The following is a 16,099-nucleotide window of genomic DNA, read 5'->3' as shown; positions in this document are numbered from 1 at the left end:
GGCGCCGCACACAATGAGCGCGGCCGTCGGCGCGGCGTCGGGGCTCAAGATGTGCTTCGCGTCGCTGAGCAAGGGGCTGACGGCGCTGGCGGTCGAGTCGTTCACGACGGCGCACGCGCTGGGCGTGCTGCCGCTGCTGCGGGCCGAGCTGCGGGCGCGGCTGCCGCTGCTGGCCGAGCAGGCGGAGCGCGCCGTCGTCGCCGTGCCGCCCAAGGCGTACCGGTGGGTGGCCGAGATGGAGGAGATCAGCGAGACGCATCGCGTCGACGGCGGCTTTGCGGGCGAGGCCCTGTTCCGCGGCGCCGCCGACGTGTATCGCGTCGTCGCCGACGAGACGGTGCTCGGCGCCGAGCGCATCGGCAAGCGGCGGCGGGGGACGACGGTCGAGGACCTGGCCGAGGCTGTGGCGGAGGGGCTGGAGAGGAAGAGGAAGAAGCAGGAGTGAGTGTGCGCATGCTTGGTTTTCCCGGGTCGTGCAGACTACTGGTGTAGCTGTGATGAGGGGGTGCGGGCTGCGTGTTCGGGTGTTGTTTTCCGTGCTGCTATGTACACCAAGGATCTTAACATGAAGAACGCTAAAAGAGAGCAAGATTCGTGACACCCAACGGGTTGTTTGGAGACTCTGGATTGATGAAATACAGCCTTGGCCGGATCCTAACCTAACACCTATCGTAACACAAGAACATCATCATGTCGGACCACAACACCAGCCAGACGGTCATCAGCATCTCCTTCATCAGGCGCAAGGCCGGCACAACGCCCGAGCAGTTCTACCACCACTGGGAAAAGGTCCACGGCCCGCTGGTCCGCCCCTGGATGAAGAAGCACGGCTTCATCTCGTACACGCAGGTGAGAGCGATCGTTCGCCCTCCAGGGTCACGCTCACTGTCCTCTGACCCCTCCTCGCTGACGGCCCCCACCCCCAGGTCCATGCCACGCCAGCTCTCAATGAGGGCGTCACGCCCATCGGTCCGGAAAACGCCGGCCCCAGCCCCCTGGCCGAGTACGACGGCTGCGCTGTGTTCGAGGTGCCGAGCATGGAGGTCTTTGCGGCAGCCTTTGGGGATGCGTATTATCGCGAGACGATTGCGCCTGACGAGCACAACTTTATCGACAAGAAGGCAGGTGTCACGCGCATCCGGGGCGAGGTCAAGCAGATTCTGTAGAGTGGTGTTCGTCGCCGGTGCGAGAAAGGGGAGTATCCATGATGCGCGTCTACCTGACATACTTGTTCATAAACCTCTTGTGGAAGTCGGACCGCAACAGATCCTGAGAGCGCGTCAGCAGAGGAAGAACCAACCGTGTGTTTGTAGAAAAGAGAAAAGAGAAAAAAAGAAAAGAAAAGAAAAAAAGGTCCGATACTCACGTTGATAAACTCCTTCTTCCCCTTGTCCTCCGTCCCGCGCGCCTGGTTCTTGAACACGACGTCGTCGTCCCAGCGCCTCTTCATGTTGAAATCGGGCTTGTTCAGCAGCGGGTTGCCCAGCGCTATGTCCTTCTCCCGTGCCGCCTGCTCCTCGGCCGCCCTCTCGCGCTCCTCGCGCTCCCTCTTCTCAGCCCTCTCCTTGCGGATCTTCTCCATCTCACGCTGCAGCTCGGCCTCTTCGTCATCGCTGTCGTCGTCACTGTCATCGTCGTCGTCGTCGTCGTCCGCTTCGTCGTCGTCCTCCGAGTCGGCATCGATATCCCGCGTCTCCTCTAGTATCCTCCTCCGCTTGGCGGCGAAGTCTTCCTCGTCGGCCTCGGCCCCTTCGCCGCCGCCACCGCCCGGCCCGTCGAAGGGACGCTTTGACGCCGCCTGTCGCAGGGGGCGCGTCGGAGGGGGGAGGCAGGGGGGTGCCGTTCTTCTTGGCGGCGTGCGCGGCCTCGGCAGCGAGGAGCTCGGCGGCGAGATCACGCGGCGCGTCGTCGTCTTCGTCGGCGGCGCCGCCCTGGCCTCGCTGGCGGAACTTGAGCTGGGTGTGGGCGGGCAGGAGCCGCTGGTGGTAGGCCGGGCCGCGGAGGGCCTCCTTGCCGCGGGCGGGGTCAAAGGTCGGCCTGTGGGCTGTGGTCATGTTTCTGGATGGAGGCGGTGGTAGTGGAGGTCGTTCTCGAGATGGTGGAAGTGTCGAGCGGGTGGAAGTGTCGAAATGATGGCGGAAGGAGGCAGAGTCAAGATTCAAGATGCAACGCCGATTGGCGGCAGAAAGGTACCTATCCACACTGCCAAGTTAGGAACAACCCAAAGTACCGCGAGCCGGCCCGTTGCCGCCTGGCAGAATTTTGTCAAGCTCTTTCCGACTCAAGCTCAATGGTGAACATCACGCAGACGCAAAGCTTCATCGCAAGGCTCACCACCTCCCAGTGAGAGCAACCTCCCACCTCGGCACCCTGTCCTCCCACCATCGCCGCCAAGATGCCGCGAGAAGCCGAACCCTCGGTCAACGAAAAGGAGTTCATCCTCAAGGCCCTGCATGAAGGCGTCAGGTTAGACGGCCGTCCCTTCGACCAGTATCGCACCATCGACATTTCCTTTGGCGATGAGTACGGCGTCGTCGACGTGAGCCTCGGCAAGACGAGGTAGGTACCACGGCGTGCATTGCATCGCCCCCTCCTTTCCTCTGCTTGATGTCCGTGACTGACCAGTTATCCCAGAGTCATCGTCCGCATCTCGGCCGAGGTCACGGTCCCCCACGCCGACCGCCCCTTTGACGGCATCTTCCAGCTCGCCACCGAGCTCTCGCCCATGGCGTCGCCGCACCTGGAGCCGGGCAAGCCCACCGACACGGAGATGCTGCTGTCGCGGCTGCTCGAGAAGACGATCCGCCGCTCCGGCGCCCTCGACATGGAGTCGCTCTGCCTCGTCGCCGGCGCCAAAGGTGTGGAGCGTCCGCGCCGACGTCCACGTCGTCTCGCACGACGGCAACATTGTCGACGCCGCCTGCCTCGCCGCCGTCGCCGCCCTGCGCCACTTTCGCAAGCCCGACGCCCAGGTCGAGGGCGAGGACCTCACCGTCTTCACGCCCGCCGAGCGCGAGCCCGTGCCCCTCGGCTGGCTGCACTCGCCCTTTTGCGTCACCTTTGCCCACTTCGCCGCCAAGGACGACAGCAGCCCCGACCATGACGGTGGCGACGTGACGCTGCTCGACCCCGACTGGCGCGAGGAGCAGCTGCGCGTCGCCTCGTGCACCATCAGCCTCAACAAGCTCGGTGAGGTGTGCCAGGTGTCCAAGCTCGGCGGCGACGCCGTCGAGGCCACGACGCTGCTCCAGTGCGCGGCCCGTCGCGGCCCGCAAGGTCAAGGAGCTGTCGGACCTGGTCGACAGGACGCTGGCCGCCGACGCCAAGAGGAGAGACAAGGGCGGCCTGATGGCTGAGCTGTCGGCGGAGAATGACCGTGTGGCGGGGTGAGGCCTGTGAGCACGAATAAAAAAAAAAAAAGAAAAGAAAAAAGTGAATTCTTCAAGGGCAAAAAAAAAATTAATGATACCCCAGATCTGGATTATCCTGTCTACACGTCTGTGAAACTTTTGTTCGTGGCAGGTAATTCTATGGTCTGCACGCGCCGGGACGCTCCATACGTTGCCCACACTCTGTAAATGCTCGCTCCAAGCGCCCAACGCCTGGGAAAGAAAGTAAAAAAAAGGGAAAGAAGAATAGAAAGTCATCATTCGTGATGCTCTTCTCCATCGTGCTCTCTCCGTCGTGCTCTTCTCCGTCGTGCTCTTCTCCGTCGTGCTCTTCTCCGTCGTGCTCTCTCCGTCGTGCACCTCTCCGTCGCACACACCCACGCCCGCTACCTCATCACAGGCGGCCGCGACTCCTTGTTCCACTTGACCCTCGACCGCACCCACTCGACGGCCTCGCGGACGCCCGTCCCCGTCAGCGCGCTCACGGGCAGGACGCGCGAGTCGCGGATGCTGCCGGCCTGCTCGCCCTCGAAGACGCGCTTGACGAGCCCCTCCTTGATACGCACGACCTCGACGCAGTCCTCGCGGTCCTGCTTGTTGGCGAGCACGAGCACCGGCACGCCCTCCGTGTCCGAGTGGCGCAGCACGGTCCTCGAGCACGGCCTTGCACTCGGCGAGGCGCCCGTCCTCGTCCTCGCCGCCGCCGCCGCCAGCGTCCTCGCGGCCGGGCTTGGCGTGGAAGCCGCCGCGCTCGTCCTCGACGAGGTGGCCGTCGCCGAGGTCGGTGCTGTCGAGGATGAAGACGATGGCGTGGGCGCTGGCGTAGTAGCTCTGCCAGAGCTTGCGCAGCGACATCTGGCCGCCGACGTCCCAGATCTTGAGGTACATGTCCGGCAGGTCGATGGTCGACACGTTCTGGCCGACGGTCGGCACCGTGTTGAGCTTGGGGTTCGGGTGCGACGCGAGGAAGAGGGACTTGACCTGCTCGTGGAAGGTCGTCTTGCCGGCATTGTCGAGGCCGAGGAGGATGACGGAGTACTCTGGTCATGTCAGCATTGGGTCGGTGCCGTAGCCGCAGGAGCTTTGCGCCGCGGGCCATGGGCGCGAGCCATGGACGAGAGCCATGTGGCCAAGGGATTGCCCACCTTCTTTGCTCGTCGCGAGCAGATAGAGACTCTTTGCCAGGTGGTACATCTTTGGCGGTGGGGAGGTCTCTGTCGGACCGGGACCTGGACCTGGACCTACGCCTGCGCCGTCGGAGAGTTTCGTGGTGGAGTCGTGGGATAATCGTGGATGCGCTCAGCAAAGAGGCATTGTTGCAGCTCTGGTACTTTGTTGCACGCGATCTGTCAATGCGATGGTGTCTGTCAGTTGGTCGTGGAGGGGGGGGGATCCGTGCGTGGGTGGCAGGGGCAGGCACGCAAGCACTTGCTTGGCCTGCAGTCGCCTGTGGCTCCACTGCGTCGTCGAGCCTTGCTGCTGAATGACATGAACATGAACACAAACACAACCCGATAGGCACAACGTGGCATTTCTGAATGTTCTGCCATCTTGAACCAGTCCAAAGCAGAGGCCAGATAGTATCTGCCGACTTGTCGACAAACTTACTGACCTGGTGGAGCAGGACTGCCCATCAACTACACACCCACCCTCCACCTCCCTCCATTGTCTGGATCACTCACTCTGCCGTCGCACATTGTCGAGTCCCCCTCCAGTCGTTGTGGGGTTTTCCTCTGAGACGTGACACTCTCAACGACTGTCCAGCAGGACGAACTCTCTGGCCGTGGAACCGGATGGTTTCGGTCTTCACTTGAGGATGCCGTGAGCCAGCGAACTTGAGCCTATCCTCGCAATGACATCCTAGCTCTCCGGCTCATCGCTTTTGCAGAACTAGGGCCACGTCAAGAGGGAGAATGACAAGAAGATCTTGACCGGAATGATGAGAGATGTCGATCAGCGGCGCGGGGTCACTTACTGATGATGACCAGTGTCGTGCATTACAGCCATGAACATGTCGTCTATGTATGTTACTGGTGGTGTTGGTCCTCCATGACATGTACACTACAATAGCTATTCACAACCTCGTGCTCACTCGTCCATCGTTTCATCTCCCATTTGCGCATCATGGCCGACAAAGAGCGCAGTCATTGCTCGACATGAGTGCGGAATGCCCGGTGACGATCGCTGGCGCAACGCAGGCTGACAACCACGGGCAGGGAGTACATCGAGCACCGTCAGTGCCCTCCTCTCCTCGGAGACACCGTCAGCGTCAAGCGAGAGCACGGGCCGAACTGCATCAGTGAGAAGCCCCTGGCCACGCGCACGAGATCAAAAATATGCGATTTGGCACCTTGACCGAGTAGGTGGAATTCTTGCTGTTTTCCCCATATTGAATAGGACAGGACAATGTTGACGCGGGAACAAACAGCATCGACGAGAGCCTTTGTCAGGACGCGGCAGAAATCAAAAGTTGGCCCTATGAGCCAAGGAGACGCACGTCGTGGGGTATGTGTTTGACATGGTAACGGGCCAAAACCGCGAGGTCGTTCCCCGTGCCAGTGTGGCGAACGATGGACTATCATGACTACGATACATAGAGGCACTCCGCCCAAGGTGTTACTGCCACTGGCGCACAAGAATTGCGTTGGAGTAGAATTCAAGCCTTGCCTGCACGGCCGTTTTCGAACCATTCCCTGAGGATCCTGATTTCCCCATCATGCAGACCAGGAGTGTTGGTGCCGTGGAGGGAGATGACATGCGTCACCAGGCTGCCAGACCTCTGCGCTTCATCGGCGTACCCTTTGGAGTCGAGAATCTCCTTTGCCCGACTTGGGTCTTTGACGTAATGTTCGAGGAGATTGAGCTCCTCGACATCGAGGACGGGCTCTGGGTCATTGTTGCGGGCGATGATCTCGTGAGCGAGCGTGTGGTTGGCCAGCATTTCTGCCCCGGAGGGGCCTGTGTAAGCGGTAGACATGGTGAGCGTTTGAAGCTTTCACTGCAGGCCTTTGATGATTCTTTGCGTCGCGATTTTTGAGGATGACGCCTTGGCAGTAAGAAGCCCCGGCCTGTCAAGCGGCTCATATATGTTGTGGTCTTCTACGTCTGCCTAATTCAATGACATCGCTCGACGCACCACCCCGCACCAACAGAAGGAATATTTGTGGCCCAGAGGAGAAGGTGGCAAAAGTACCACAACTCTCACGAAAAGAGATTCCACTGTGGCATTACCTAAAATTATATGTCCATTGCTTCGATCCTACGTGGCTGACAGCTTGCAGAGCGGCTTCTGGACAGACAGACAGTTCAGCTCTCACTGTCAATGGACGCCTTCAATATCGCCGTCGTCGGCTGCTCGTGGTCTATGGCCACAAACACAGCACGGCATAACATTCGCTACGCTGCAGAAGGAGACAAAAATTGAATGCCAGTTCTCAATCTCACTGCATGGAATGTCATCTGCCGCCTAGTCATCACTCGCCAAGCAACATCGATTCAGCTTCATGAACTTAAAAAACCTCATCGTAAGTTATCGATTCCTATGTACAGTCGTGAAACCTAATCAAAAGCGGCTAAGCCAGGGCAAAGGCGGCCTACTGAGTAGCACCTAGGCAAAAGAGACCTCCATCGTAACGTTTCACATGTACGAAGCGTCATAGTAACCCTTGCTAGCATAGCTGCTCGTCAAGATGGTTGAGATCGAGACGGCCGACGAAAGGGCCTTGGAAAAGCTCGCTCGGGTGCCCGAGGCGCCGGCGCCCGTGTTCTGGTACTCGCCGTACGCGACATTGCTGGTCCTCTCATCGCCTGTGTTCCAGACCGACCACCCCGCCGAGTTGATGACGGACGACATTGTCGTCTTCTGGAACGCGACACGGGAGTAGGCGCCCCACGGACGGCCGAGATAGTACGCCCCAGCGCTCACACTGTTGCCGGAGGCAGCAGCGATGTTGCAGTTGTTGAACACGTAGTATGATGGGTTGGACGAGGAATCACGTCCGTTGGCTAGCAAACTTGTCATCAGCCTCATGTGCGTGGATAGTTTGGCCGGGGCATGTCATCCCGATGGTGTGGTCTTACCAGTGATCCAGCCCTTCGAGGCACTGAGAACGCGGAGGTCGCACTTTTCGAACCACGCAGAAGCCTGGCGGCCAAAGATGAAGTCCGTGGCGCCCTGGATCAGGGAGCGCGAGTACAGCTGGTACCCGGTGTTGCTGAGGAGCGTGTCCTGGAAGCCGGTGAAGGCGCACCCGTAGTAGCCGCTGTCGGCGTAGGCGCTCAGGGCGATGGCCTGGCTTCCCTTGCCGTACGTGTTGGCGACGTTGACGTTGTACAGCTTGAAGTTGTTGGCTTTCACGCGCAGGGTGCCAGTCTCGTCGTTGTTGAGCCCGTCCTTCTGGCTCTTGTTCGCCGTAATGGTGACTTTGTTTCCGGCGTAGCCGCTGGTGTCCGTGCTGTAGCCATAGATGGTCAGTTGAGCGCTGCGGCTCGGGACGAGGACTTGCTCGGCGTAGGAGCCCTGGTTGATGAAGATGCACTGTGTGCCCGAGGACGACGTTGACAGGGAGTTCACAGCAGCCTGGATCGTCCCGAACTGTCCACTGGCCGGAGATTTGCTGACGGTAATGCACCCCGATGGGGCCGAGGTCCTCGTGGCAGCTTGTGCTGAAGCAAGCAGAGTGCAGAGAGCGGCAAACGTCTTCATCGGGCTGGAATTGACTGTCAAACAAGGTAGGCCAGCGTTCAAGTTCTCAGGCCGGTTGCCCAGAAGCAGGAGCCAGGAGAATCAGGCTTGCCCATCTTATATCTCAGTTCATGGACTCAGTCTATTGACCATGCCTCTGAGGCCATCCCAGCTGACCACGTCTTTCGCGACCATCAATGGCTTTACCAAGCTTTCGTTGGTGCAAAAACCAGGAACCAAGTGACATCTCTCCAGTCCCAAAAGGGTTAAAGGCATGATCACCTCCCGAAGTGCTACCCTACCCCTGTGAACATGCTTCATTCCATGCCGGTAATTTCAGAGAAATAACTGCGGGGTGGTTTGAGGGTGACGCTAAATGATGGGGTAGCCCGGCTTGCTGTGCAGCATTCGGGCACACGCCCGTGGTGAACGGGTTCTCTCATGGCCAGCTTTGGTCTACCGCATACAATTCGCCTGCTTGAAGTGTGGATGACACTTTCTTCGGCCTGTATATTCCTTTCAGCAGCGTCGATTACTTTCAATCCCTTGGCCACCTGGCCATTGTCCACAGGTGGACGCATCTCCTGAGACACCGCGGACGAGTCAAGACAGATCCGCTCCCCCAGAAGGTGATTGTCTCCAGAAGAAAGCGAATGAGATGCCAATAATGTTTTCAATGCACTCGACATCCTCTTAGCTTTTGTTGACGGATTGAACCTCCACAAGGTCTTGCTTTCGCTAGCCGTCTTGCAGGTATGGCAGTGACAAAGCTCTATGGCCCTGAATGTGAGACATCGAAGAAAAACTCCGAGTTGAACGAGAAACGTTAAGCAATTAATCTTCGGGCGAATGGATCGGCTTAGTATTGTTCCCTCATAAAATGTCCGAAACGCAGCTTCGGAGTTGGACGTGAGAGTCCAAATGCACCGTGCTCGATGTGTTCCCAACTTTCCAACCTCTCGTTCCGTGTCTGCTTTCGGGAAACACCTCGTTCGGGGACCACTTGCAGGGTTCAGTCGACGATCTCCTCGGTAAGCTGTTTTGCAGGCAATTGCGCGGTGGCGGCAATGCGAAGAGCTCCTTGACAAGATCGACCGCGTTGAGGCCGGACGTACGGATGGCAGAAATGCAGCAGATTTACCATTCTTTATGTATGATTCGTTGCACATCACCTAAACATGGAACTCTTCAACTCAACGAGATCGTGCCGCGGTTGCCGTTTTGCGGGGAATCCCTAATTACTTTGCTTCACTCCCCAGATGTCTTCGGGACATTTATGCCCACCAATGATGAACTATTTCGTCAACCCCGCATGTTCCTCGTATGGCCCCTTTATGGAGAATGTCTATCGACAATAACAGATCCGGTAACCGTATTTATATGCACGATGGCTTCACAAACTCAGGGTGATACTGGCTGGATGAGTCTTGTATATTGCTAGAAAGCCAGCCATCGCTCTCGTCCAGTCTCGTCTAATTCGAAACATTGTGCCGCTTATCATGCTTCTCTCCGTACTTCTCGCCACAGCGGCTCTTGCACCCAGCTTCGCTCTGGCTGCACCGCTTTCTGTGGAGCCAAGGGCGGCCACGAAGATATTGATATCTTCCGATAGCACGACTGCCAACTATGCCACAGGAAATGCTTTGCAGGGTGAATAACAATCAGCCCAATGAAACAATCTCTCTTAACAATACCAAGTGCTAACCCACTCTCCAGATGGGGCTATTATCTGAACACTTACACGACACTGGACGTCCGCAACTTGGCTAGAAACGGTCGCTCGACTCGGAGTTTCATCAACGAAGGCTTGTGGTCGTCTCTGTTGGCCTCAACAGCCCAAGGCGACTATGTGCTCATAGAAATGGGCCACAATGACGACGGCGACCCAACGCTGTCGTCGGAACGACAGCCGCTGACCGTGCCACGCTGCCAGGCATAGGCGAAGAAACCAAAGTCGTCACCACGAGCACCGGCGCCAAAGAGACTGTCCACACTTTTGGTTGGTACCTGCGCAAGATGATTGCAGATGTCAAGGCCAAGGGCGCCACGCCCATCATCTCCGGCATGGTCAACAGAAACTACTGGAGTGGCAACACGCTGCGGACCGACTGGCCGTTTGCGACGTATGCTCAGCAGGTGGCCAAGGCCGCGGGTGTCGAATACCTCGATCACACAAAGTACTCCGTCGCGCTCTTCCAGTCTTTCGGCCCGACAAAGGCCAAGACGTATTTCCCCAACGACAACACCCACACCAACTGGGACGGCGCAAAGCTGAACACGCAGACGTTTGTGCGGAGCGTCAAGTGCAAGTGCGGTGGTACAAGCAAGCTGGCCCAGTATCTCAATGCCGCTGCCAATGCTCTTCAGACACCGGCATGCCAAGCTTGCTAGCTTTGGGCCCAGGCATGCATCCTCATGTATATACGGACCGTCGTTATTGATGTCCAACATTGCCGCGATGTCATTGGCAGGATATTCATTTGAAAGTAGGTAGGTTCTTGAAAGTAGTTAGGTTCATAAAAACCAGCGTAGTTTCAAGTCTTCCGCCAGTTTCAGTGTTTTCTTTCCGCCTCACTTAAGCAATGCATCTTAAGCCCGGCCATTTGATTGAGTGTTGGGATACCCTATATGATTGTCAAAGGGTTCCCGGCCACGGCTTAACCGTAGAATTGAAAGAGCGTGGCACCCCCTTCTGTCGTACTAGGCACGTTGGTTAGATACTCTACCTTCACAATGTAAAGACTTGCGAACCGTTGAACTTTCTTTTGCTTAAAACTTAGTCCTGCTGATCTTAGAGCATCTTGCGACGAATTATTCTTGCGCAAGTGCCGTGTATCGCGCATTGATACCGAAAATATTCGGTAGCGTTGCTTACGTGCGATGAACAACTTGGCATGCAACTACAACTCGCTCAATATTCGACTGTATCGACCGACCCATCTCACTTCATTGCATACTTAGCCTTTCTCATTTCTACCTCATTTGAAGGTGAATTCTGAATCCTCTTCACAGAGTGCCAACATGCCATCGCCTCAGTCTCATGTCTATACTTGATGAAGACCAATGCTGCATTTTATCGTGTCAGCTTCGGGTTTTCCGGGGTAGATCCAAGAGACTTCGCGACCTGCCCGGATATGCCGTACTTGGCAGCTCTCATGACTTCATACACCGGCACGGTACAATGTGTTGATCCACTCTTCAACATGGTGGGCAGACTCGACACCCACCAGGAGGTGTGATCTGAAGTCACATACATCAGCCTGGGGTGTGCAGTCTGGTACATGGAATTCACACATCTTGGGTTCGAGATCTTCGACCTACCTTTCCACGTGGCTTCCGGGTGTTAATATATCGATCCGTGCGACCAGGGTGCGGGGAGACGGGGGGCTGACATACGGGTTCTCAAGAACCCGGCTGTCGGGCTATCAAATACCGGACGACTCCCAGAGAAGGGCCCGGGATCGGTCACGATGCCAAGCAATGCGACCGATACGACCGAAAATGGGTGTCTACCGACACACTGCATTTTTTCAGGCGAAAGGCCTTGGACCTGCCAGCCAGCGCCGGGCAACCGATGCGACTCAGCTACCCCGACAAGCCGGGCCTCGTTCCGAGTCTGACCCCACATGATCCACGCCAAAGTAGCATGTTACCCAGAAAAACGTGACGTTTCTGGATCCGCCATTTACTGTTTGGTACGATGGGCTCGGTAGGATTTGGACCGATGTCTCCATAGTCTTTCTGGGTGGCCGATGGTTACCAGGTTTGCGGTTGGGCTCATGCATTTGATCCCACCAGAGCATCTTCACCCTGAACTTCAAAGGATTCGTCCTGACTCTGCGTCCGCAGCGTGCGACCACAACTACTCGTCCACAACTACTCGTCGTTTATACACAGCAACAGGCACTACCACAGTAAGGGCTTTAAATGGCCGACCCGCCTGTACCCGAGGACCAAAAGGTCGACAAGGTGTATGCCAAAATCTTCAACCCTGTATTTGCGCAAAAGGCCGAAAACCTGCGGCCAGCCCTTCACACATGGGACGTCAAGCCTGAAGAGGTCATCACCTTCGGACCAGATGAGGCAGCCTATTTCAAGGTACGACCAGTTCACCGACTTTCGATTGAAGAGCTCGCCAACAGGGCCTGGGGTAAGGGTGAAGAATTCATACTCGACTTTGGCTCCCACAATGTCGGTTACGTCTCGTTTCACCTCGGCGCCGAAGGGCTTAATATTGACGCCCCGGCACGGCTGAGACTCACATTTGGCGAGATACCATATGACGTTACAGAGGAGCTTCACCCATGCCGGTCATGGATCAGCACCAGCTGGCTCCCCGACGAGGTCATCAATGTCGATTGGGTGCCGACAGATGTGGCGATACCGCGGCGCCATGCCTTCCGTTACCTGCGTGTGCAAATATTCGACACCTCGCCCAAGTACAAGATCAAGTTCAGCAGGATCGTGACACGATCAGAAAGCGCTGTACCGTCGGGCCATCCCGTGGGGCCGTGCCTCGTCCCCGGGACCAACGATGACGATGCTAAGCTCCTGAGACGCATCGACGCGGTGAGCCAGAACACGCTGCGCAGCTGCATGCAGACAGTCTTTGAAGACGGGCCCCGGCGAGACAGACGGCTTTGGAGCGGTGATCTTCGGTTGCAGGCGCTCACAAACTACTGCACGTTTGGGGACGGCGACCTCGTCAAGCGGTGCCTTTACATGTTCGCGGCAGTGTCCCGTGAGGATGGGTCGCTGCCAGCGTGTGTGTTCGAGAAACCAACGCTTTCGGCTGCTACAGACTACATTATCGATTACGACGTGCTCTTTGGGTCAATTGTTGATGATTATTGCGAGGCAACGGGAGATCTCGACACGGGACGCGAGCTGTGGCAGACGGTTCTCGGCAGCACAAAAGGCGGCACTGGCACATATCACGGAAGAGGGTATCTTCTCGTGCGGTGCTTCGAGCGGGTGGAAGTTCCTCGACTGGCCAAGGAGCTCGACCGCGATGCTGGCATGCATGGTCTCGTCATCTTCGCGCTGAAAGGATCAACCGTCTCGCGGGGTCGACTGGACGAGGCGGCGCCATACGAAAATACAGTGGCTCGTCTCGTGGCCGCTGCCGAGGGCGGGTTTTACGACAAAGATAGGGGAGTGTTCGTCAGCGGGCCGCAGGCGCAGGTATCCTGGGCATCGCAGGCTTGGATGGCACTTGCTGGGGTCATGGACCCAGCGACGTGCAAGGCTGCGATTTTAAAAGCCATGGCAGACGCGACAGCAGTCAAGCCGATGACGCCGTACCTGTACCACCACGTCGCCGAGGCGCTGAGCGTGGTGGGTGGCGAAGAGGAATGTCTTGAGCTAATTCGCGAGTACTGGGGTGGTATGATACGGGCAGGCGCCGACACCTTCTGGGAGTGTTTCGATCCGGAGGATAGTCGTAGCAGTCCATATGGCGACTGTCATAACAACAGCTACTGCCATGCGTGGAGCTGTACACCGAGCTATCTATTGAGGGTCAAGCTGAAGGGGTGGCTGGAGCAGCGGTCGGGTGTACAGCCAGAGACCTAGCTTGGCAGAGCAGTTTTGTGTGAATCAGACTTGTCGGTTGCTCAAAGGCCTTGGCGGCTTGATGTCAGGGCTCTATGATAACACGAGGATGCATGTTTGATGATCTGACCTCAAAACCAAGGAACAGTCCGACATGTGACGGTGAATTTGATGGAACAGAGATGGGGTTCTCAGAGCCTGCCAGATTGACTGAGGTGAAAGATTGTTGCGCGGTGACGCTTGCGGAGCTTCTCCTCCACGTCTTACATCACGTTTCGTGCTACCTGATTTATGCCTTACCTAAAAGGGGGCCAGGGCCCATGGCAAGCAGGTGCTTGTTTGTTGGCACTTGCCATGACGCGACCGGTCAAGTATGTGGATAGCTGCATTTGCTCATGAGCAGCGCCTTCCCTTGATTTGATCGAGATGTTGTGTGAACCATATGACGATGCGGGCACGTCACTGACGGAAACCCCAATCGCTCAGCCGCTCTTGCTCCAACTTTTGTGTTTTAAGTCCATCCGTTGAAATAGATAGCGTGAGCGACTGGCTTTTCTACTCTTTTCCTGCACTCTCACCTTTTGTCATCTCACTCCATCGAAACGAGCTGAAGCCATCACGAGTTGCACCTACCACCAATATGGACACAGTCATTCCCGGCGACATTGCCGATCAGCACGCATCCAATGCCCAGCGCAGCCGCGCGAGAATCCTCAATGAACACAAGCGTCGTGTCGGCAGCAATGAGGATCAGGAGTCGACCCATTCGCTGAGAGAAATGAACGAGAGTCGCGAGGCCTCGGGTCCACTGAGGGAGATCATAAGTAAGTGTCTCGTAGACGTCGCCTGGATCACGTCTGAATGTCCTTGTATGTCTCTCGAGATTTTGCTGACGCTGTTGAACATGAAGACCAGCAGGACAGTCTCTATAAGTACATCAACGTAAGACAAAGACTTCTTACAACCCTTTCCAGTCTCGTGATAACACTGACAATCTTCAGTGGGAGGACCCCCTGAGGACTCTGGGCGCATACTTTACTGCCCTTACTGCTCTGATCGTCACACACTATTATCCATGGACGCAGCTTGCTCTAAAGTATGGCGCGATTAGTCTTGGAGGTACGCATCCCAGCTCTTTAGCACTTCCCGACTCTTCGACTAGCTTCTGACCCCCTCGTCCAACAGTGGTGTCCGTCACCGAGTTTGCAAACAGGCAGTTCACGTCCCAGACCCTTCTCTCGAGGTTGCGACCCACCGAGTATCGCACCATACCCGAGTCGACGCTCAACGCGACTCTCAAGGATATTCATGATTTCGTCCAGTATACTGTTGTCAAGCTCCAGAAGGTCGCTCTAGGGCAGGAACTCGACCGAACGTTTGCCGTACGTCTTCTGCGCGAAGAGAAGAAGCAATTTCCAAGCTGACGTACTTCAGGCCTTCCTTGTCATCACCAGCGTCTACTTCCTGAGCGGCATTCTGTCGCCTTTTGGCTTCATCATCTTGGGCCTGACCTCCCTGTTCGTCGCTCCGCTCGTTACGTCCGCACGAGGGCGCGAGGTGGCTCGCGATGCCAAGGTTCAAGCCGAGAAACTCGGAACTGCTGCCGCCGATAATGCAAACGCGCTCGCGAGCGGCGGCAAGGCCAAGTTGGCAGAGGGGTCTGCCAGGGTACGTGAGTCAGCTGCCGGCGTGCAGCAGCGCGTGGGAGGTGTTACGCAGGCAACCAGTCAGACGGCTGCGGATCTGACAGGTCAGGTCCGCGAGACGGTGTCACACACGACCGAGGATGTGAGAAAGCTGCCAGAGATGGGATCCAATGCGCTGAGCTCGACATCGGCAGGTGATGATGTGGCAGAGAATGGCTCGGAACACTACACACACGAGGCTTCGCCTCTAGGCGACAGGCGTTCCGCCCCAGACGTCAACTTCACCACGAGGTACCCTGAAGTGGGGCAGGGCGAGGACGAGAGGTTCGGTTCAGTTCCTGGAACGGTTTCCAAGGTCCAGGTCTCGGAGGAGACGGCATGATCTGGGTCCGGAAGGGGACCGCACACTTGGTGTGTAATACGCTTGAAGGCAAGAGAAAAACGAAAGTGATGAAGCTTGAAACATGAGCGGACGTGTGGCAACAAAATAAGCAAGTTCATGCGAGTCAATATCCAATTCTTAAATCTGTAAAATTTTGTATCCGACACAGCAAGCCGAAGCCCAAGACCACGCTCAAGCCCTCGAACACACTGATATGCACTCCTGCGTCAACTAACGGAATCGTCCATTGCTTTGCCATGGCATTCAAAATGTCTATTCTATTGAGCGGACAGAGTCTACAGGGATCGCAGGAGTGGTTTCGCTTCAAGACCAGAGTCTATTCGTTGAGAGAGTGTCCCCCTATATCTTCGACGCATCCGTCGCCGTCGCGAAGCCGTCAGACGACCGCCGTCAGCAGCCTGTTGGCAATGGCCGTGTGCGGGAA

General features: G+C 56.9%; 9 protein-coding genes across 9 annotated transcripts in view; 6 read left to right on the top strand and 3 right to left on the bottom strand.

Moving 5' to 3' along the window:
- The window catches only part of VDBG_06742 (6-phosphogluconate dehydrogenase), a gene marked incomplete at both ends in the record, with an annotated part of 1,912 nt that extends 746 nt beyond the window's left edge, over positions 1-1,166 (top strand). The window contains 3 exons of the mRNA XM_003003134.1: positions 70-441; positions 587-611; positions 927-1,166. Of these exons, the coding sequence (XP_003003180.1) occupies positions 70-441; positions 587-611; positions 927-1,166 (637 nt within the window). The remainder of the gene's footprint in view (positions 1-69; positions 442-586; positions 612-926) is intronic.
- A 324-nt stretch (positions 1,167-1,490) lies between these two features.
- Positions 1,491-2,078, top strand: VDBG_06741 (predicted protein; the record flags this gene model as incomplete). The annotated part of the gene is made up of 1 exon (XM_003003133.1): positions 1,491-2,078. One exon carries the CDS (start codon positions 1,491-1,493, stop codon positions 2,076-2,078), a length of 588 nt encoding a protein of 195 aa, XP_003003179.1.
- A 317-nt stretch (positions 2,079-2,395) lies between these two features.
- Positions 2,396-3,356, top strand: VDBG_06740 (exosome complex exonuclease RRP45; the record flags this gene model as incomplete). Its single annotated transcript, XM_003003132.1, has 2 exons — positions 2,396-2,559; positions 2,705-3,356. 2 exons carry the CDS (start codon positions 2,396-2,398, stop codon positions 3,354-3,356), a joined length of 816 nt encoding a protein of 271 aa, XP_003003178.1.
- Positions 3,357-3,528: 172 nt separating this feature from the next.
- Positions 3,529-4,718, bottom strand: VDBG_06739 (ADP-ribosylation factor family protein; the record flags this gene model as incomplete). Its single annotated transcript, XM_003003131.1, has 3 exons — positions 3,529-3,602; positions 3,767-4,429; positions 4,535-4,718. The coding sequence occupies 3 exons, from the start codon at positions 4,581-4,583 to the stop codon at positions 3,529-3,531; spliced, it is 786 nt and encodes a 261-aa protein (XP_003003177.1).
- Positions 4,719-6,045: 1,327 nt separating this feature from the next.
- Positions 6,046-6,366, bottom strand: VDBG_06738 (predicted protein; the record flags this gene model as incomplete). Its single annotated transcript, XM_003003130.1, has 1 exon — positions 6,046-6,366. One exon carries the CDS (start codon positions 6,364-6,366, stop codon positions 6,046-6,048), a length of 321 nt encoding a protein of 106 aa, XP_003003176.1.
- Positions 6,367-7,026: 660 nt separating this feature from the next.
- Positions 7,027-8,094, bottom strand: VDBG_06737 (pectinesterase; the record flags this gene model as incomplete). Its single annotated transcript, XM_003003129.1, has 2 exons — positions 7,027-7,394; positions 7,470-8,094. 2 exons carry the CDS (start codon positions 8,092-8,094, stop codon positions 7,027-7,029), a joined length of 993 nt encoding a protein of 330 aa, XP_003003175.1.
- A 1,478-nt stretch (positions 8,095-9,572) lies between these two features.
- On the top strand, positions 9,573-10,464 carry VDBG_06736 (rhamnogalacturonan acetylesterase; the record flags this gene model as incomplete). The annotated part of the gene is made up of 2 exons (XM_003003128.1): positions 9,573-9,723; positions 9,983-10,464. 2 exons carry the CDS (start codon positions 9,573-9,575, stop codon positions 10,462-10,464), a joined length of 633 nt encoding a protein of 210 aa, XP_003003174.1.
- Positions 10,465-12,000: 1,536 nt separating this feature from the next.
- VDBG_06735 (bacterial alpha-L-rhamnosidase domain-containing protein) lies at positions 12,001-13,647 on the top strand (the record flags this gene model as incomplete). The annotated part of the gene is made up of 1 exon (XM_003003127.1): positions 12,001-13,647. The coding sequence occupies one exon, from the start codon at positions 12,001-12,003 to the stop codon at positions 13,645-13,647; it is 1,647 nt and encodes a 548-aa protein (XP_003003173.1).
- A 619-nt stretch (positions 13,648-14,266) lies between these two features.
- On the top strand, positions 14,267-15,654 carry VDBG_06734 (conserved hypothetical protein; the record flags this gene model as incomplete). The annotated part of the gene is made up of 5 exons (XM_003003126.1): positions 14,267-14,450; positions 14,537-14,568; positions 14,628-14,745; positions 14,812-15,008; positions 15,061-15,654. 5 exons carry the CDS (start codon positions 14,267-14,269, stop codon positions 15,652-15,654), a joined length of 1,125 nt encoding a protein of 374 aa, XP_003003172.1.
- Between the last annotated feature and the right edge of the window lie 445 nt (positions 15,655-16,099).

This window comes from Verticillium alfalfae, genomic scaffold (genome assembly GCF_000150825.1).
Source record: "Verticillium alfalfae VaMs.102 supercont1.8 genomic scaffold, whole genome shotgun sequence".
NCBI lineage: Eukaryota > Fungi > Ascomycota > Sordariomycetes > Glomerellales > Plectosphaerellaceae > Verticillium > Verticillium alfalfae.
This window is presented reverse-complemented; position numbering and strand designations above follow the sequence as displayed.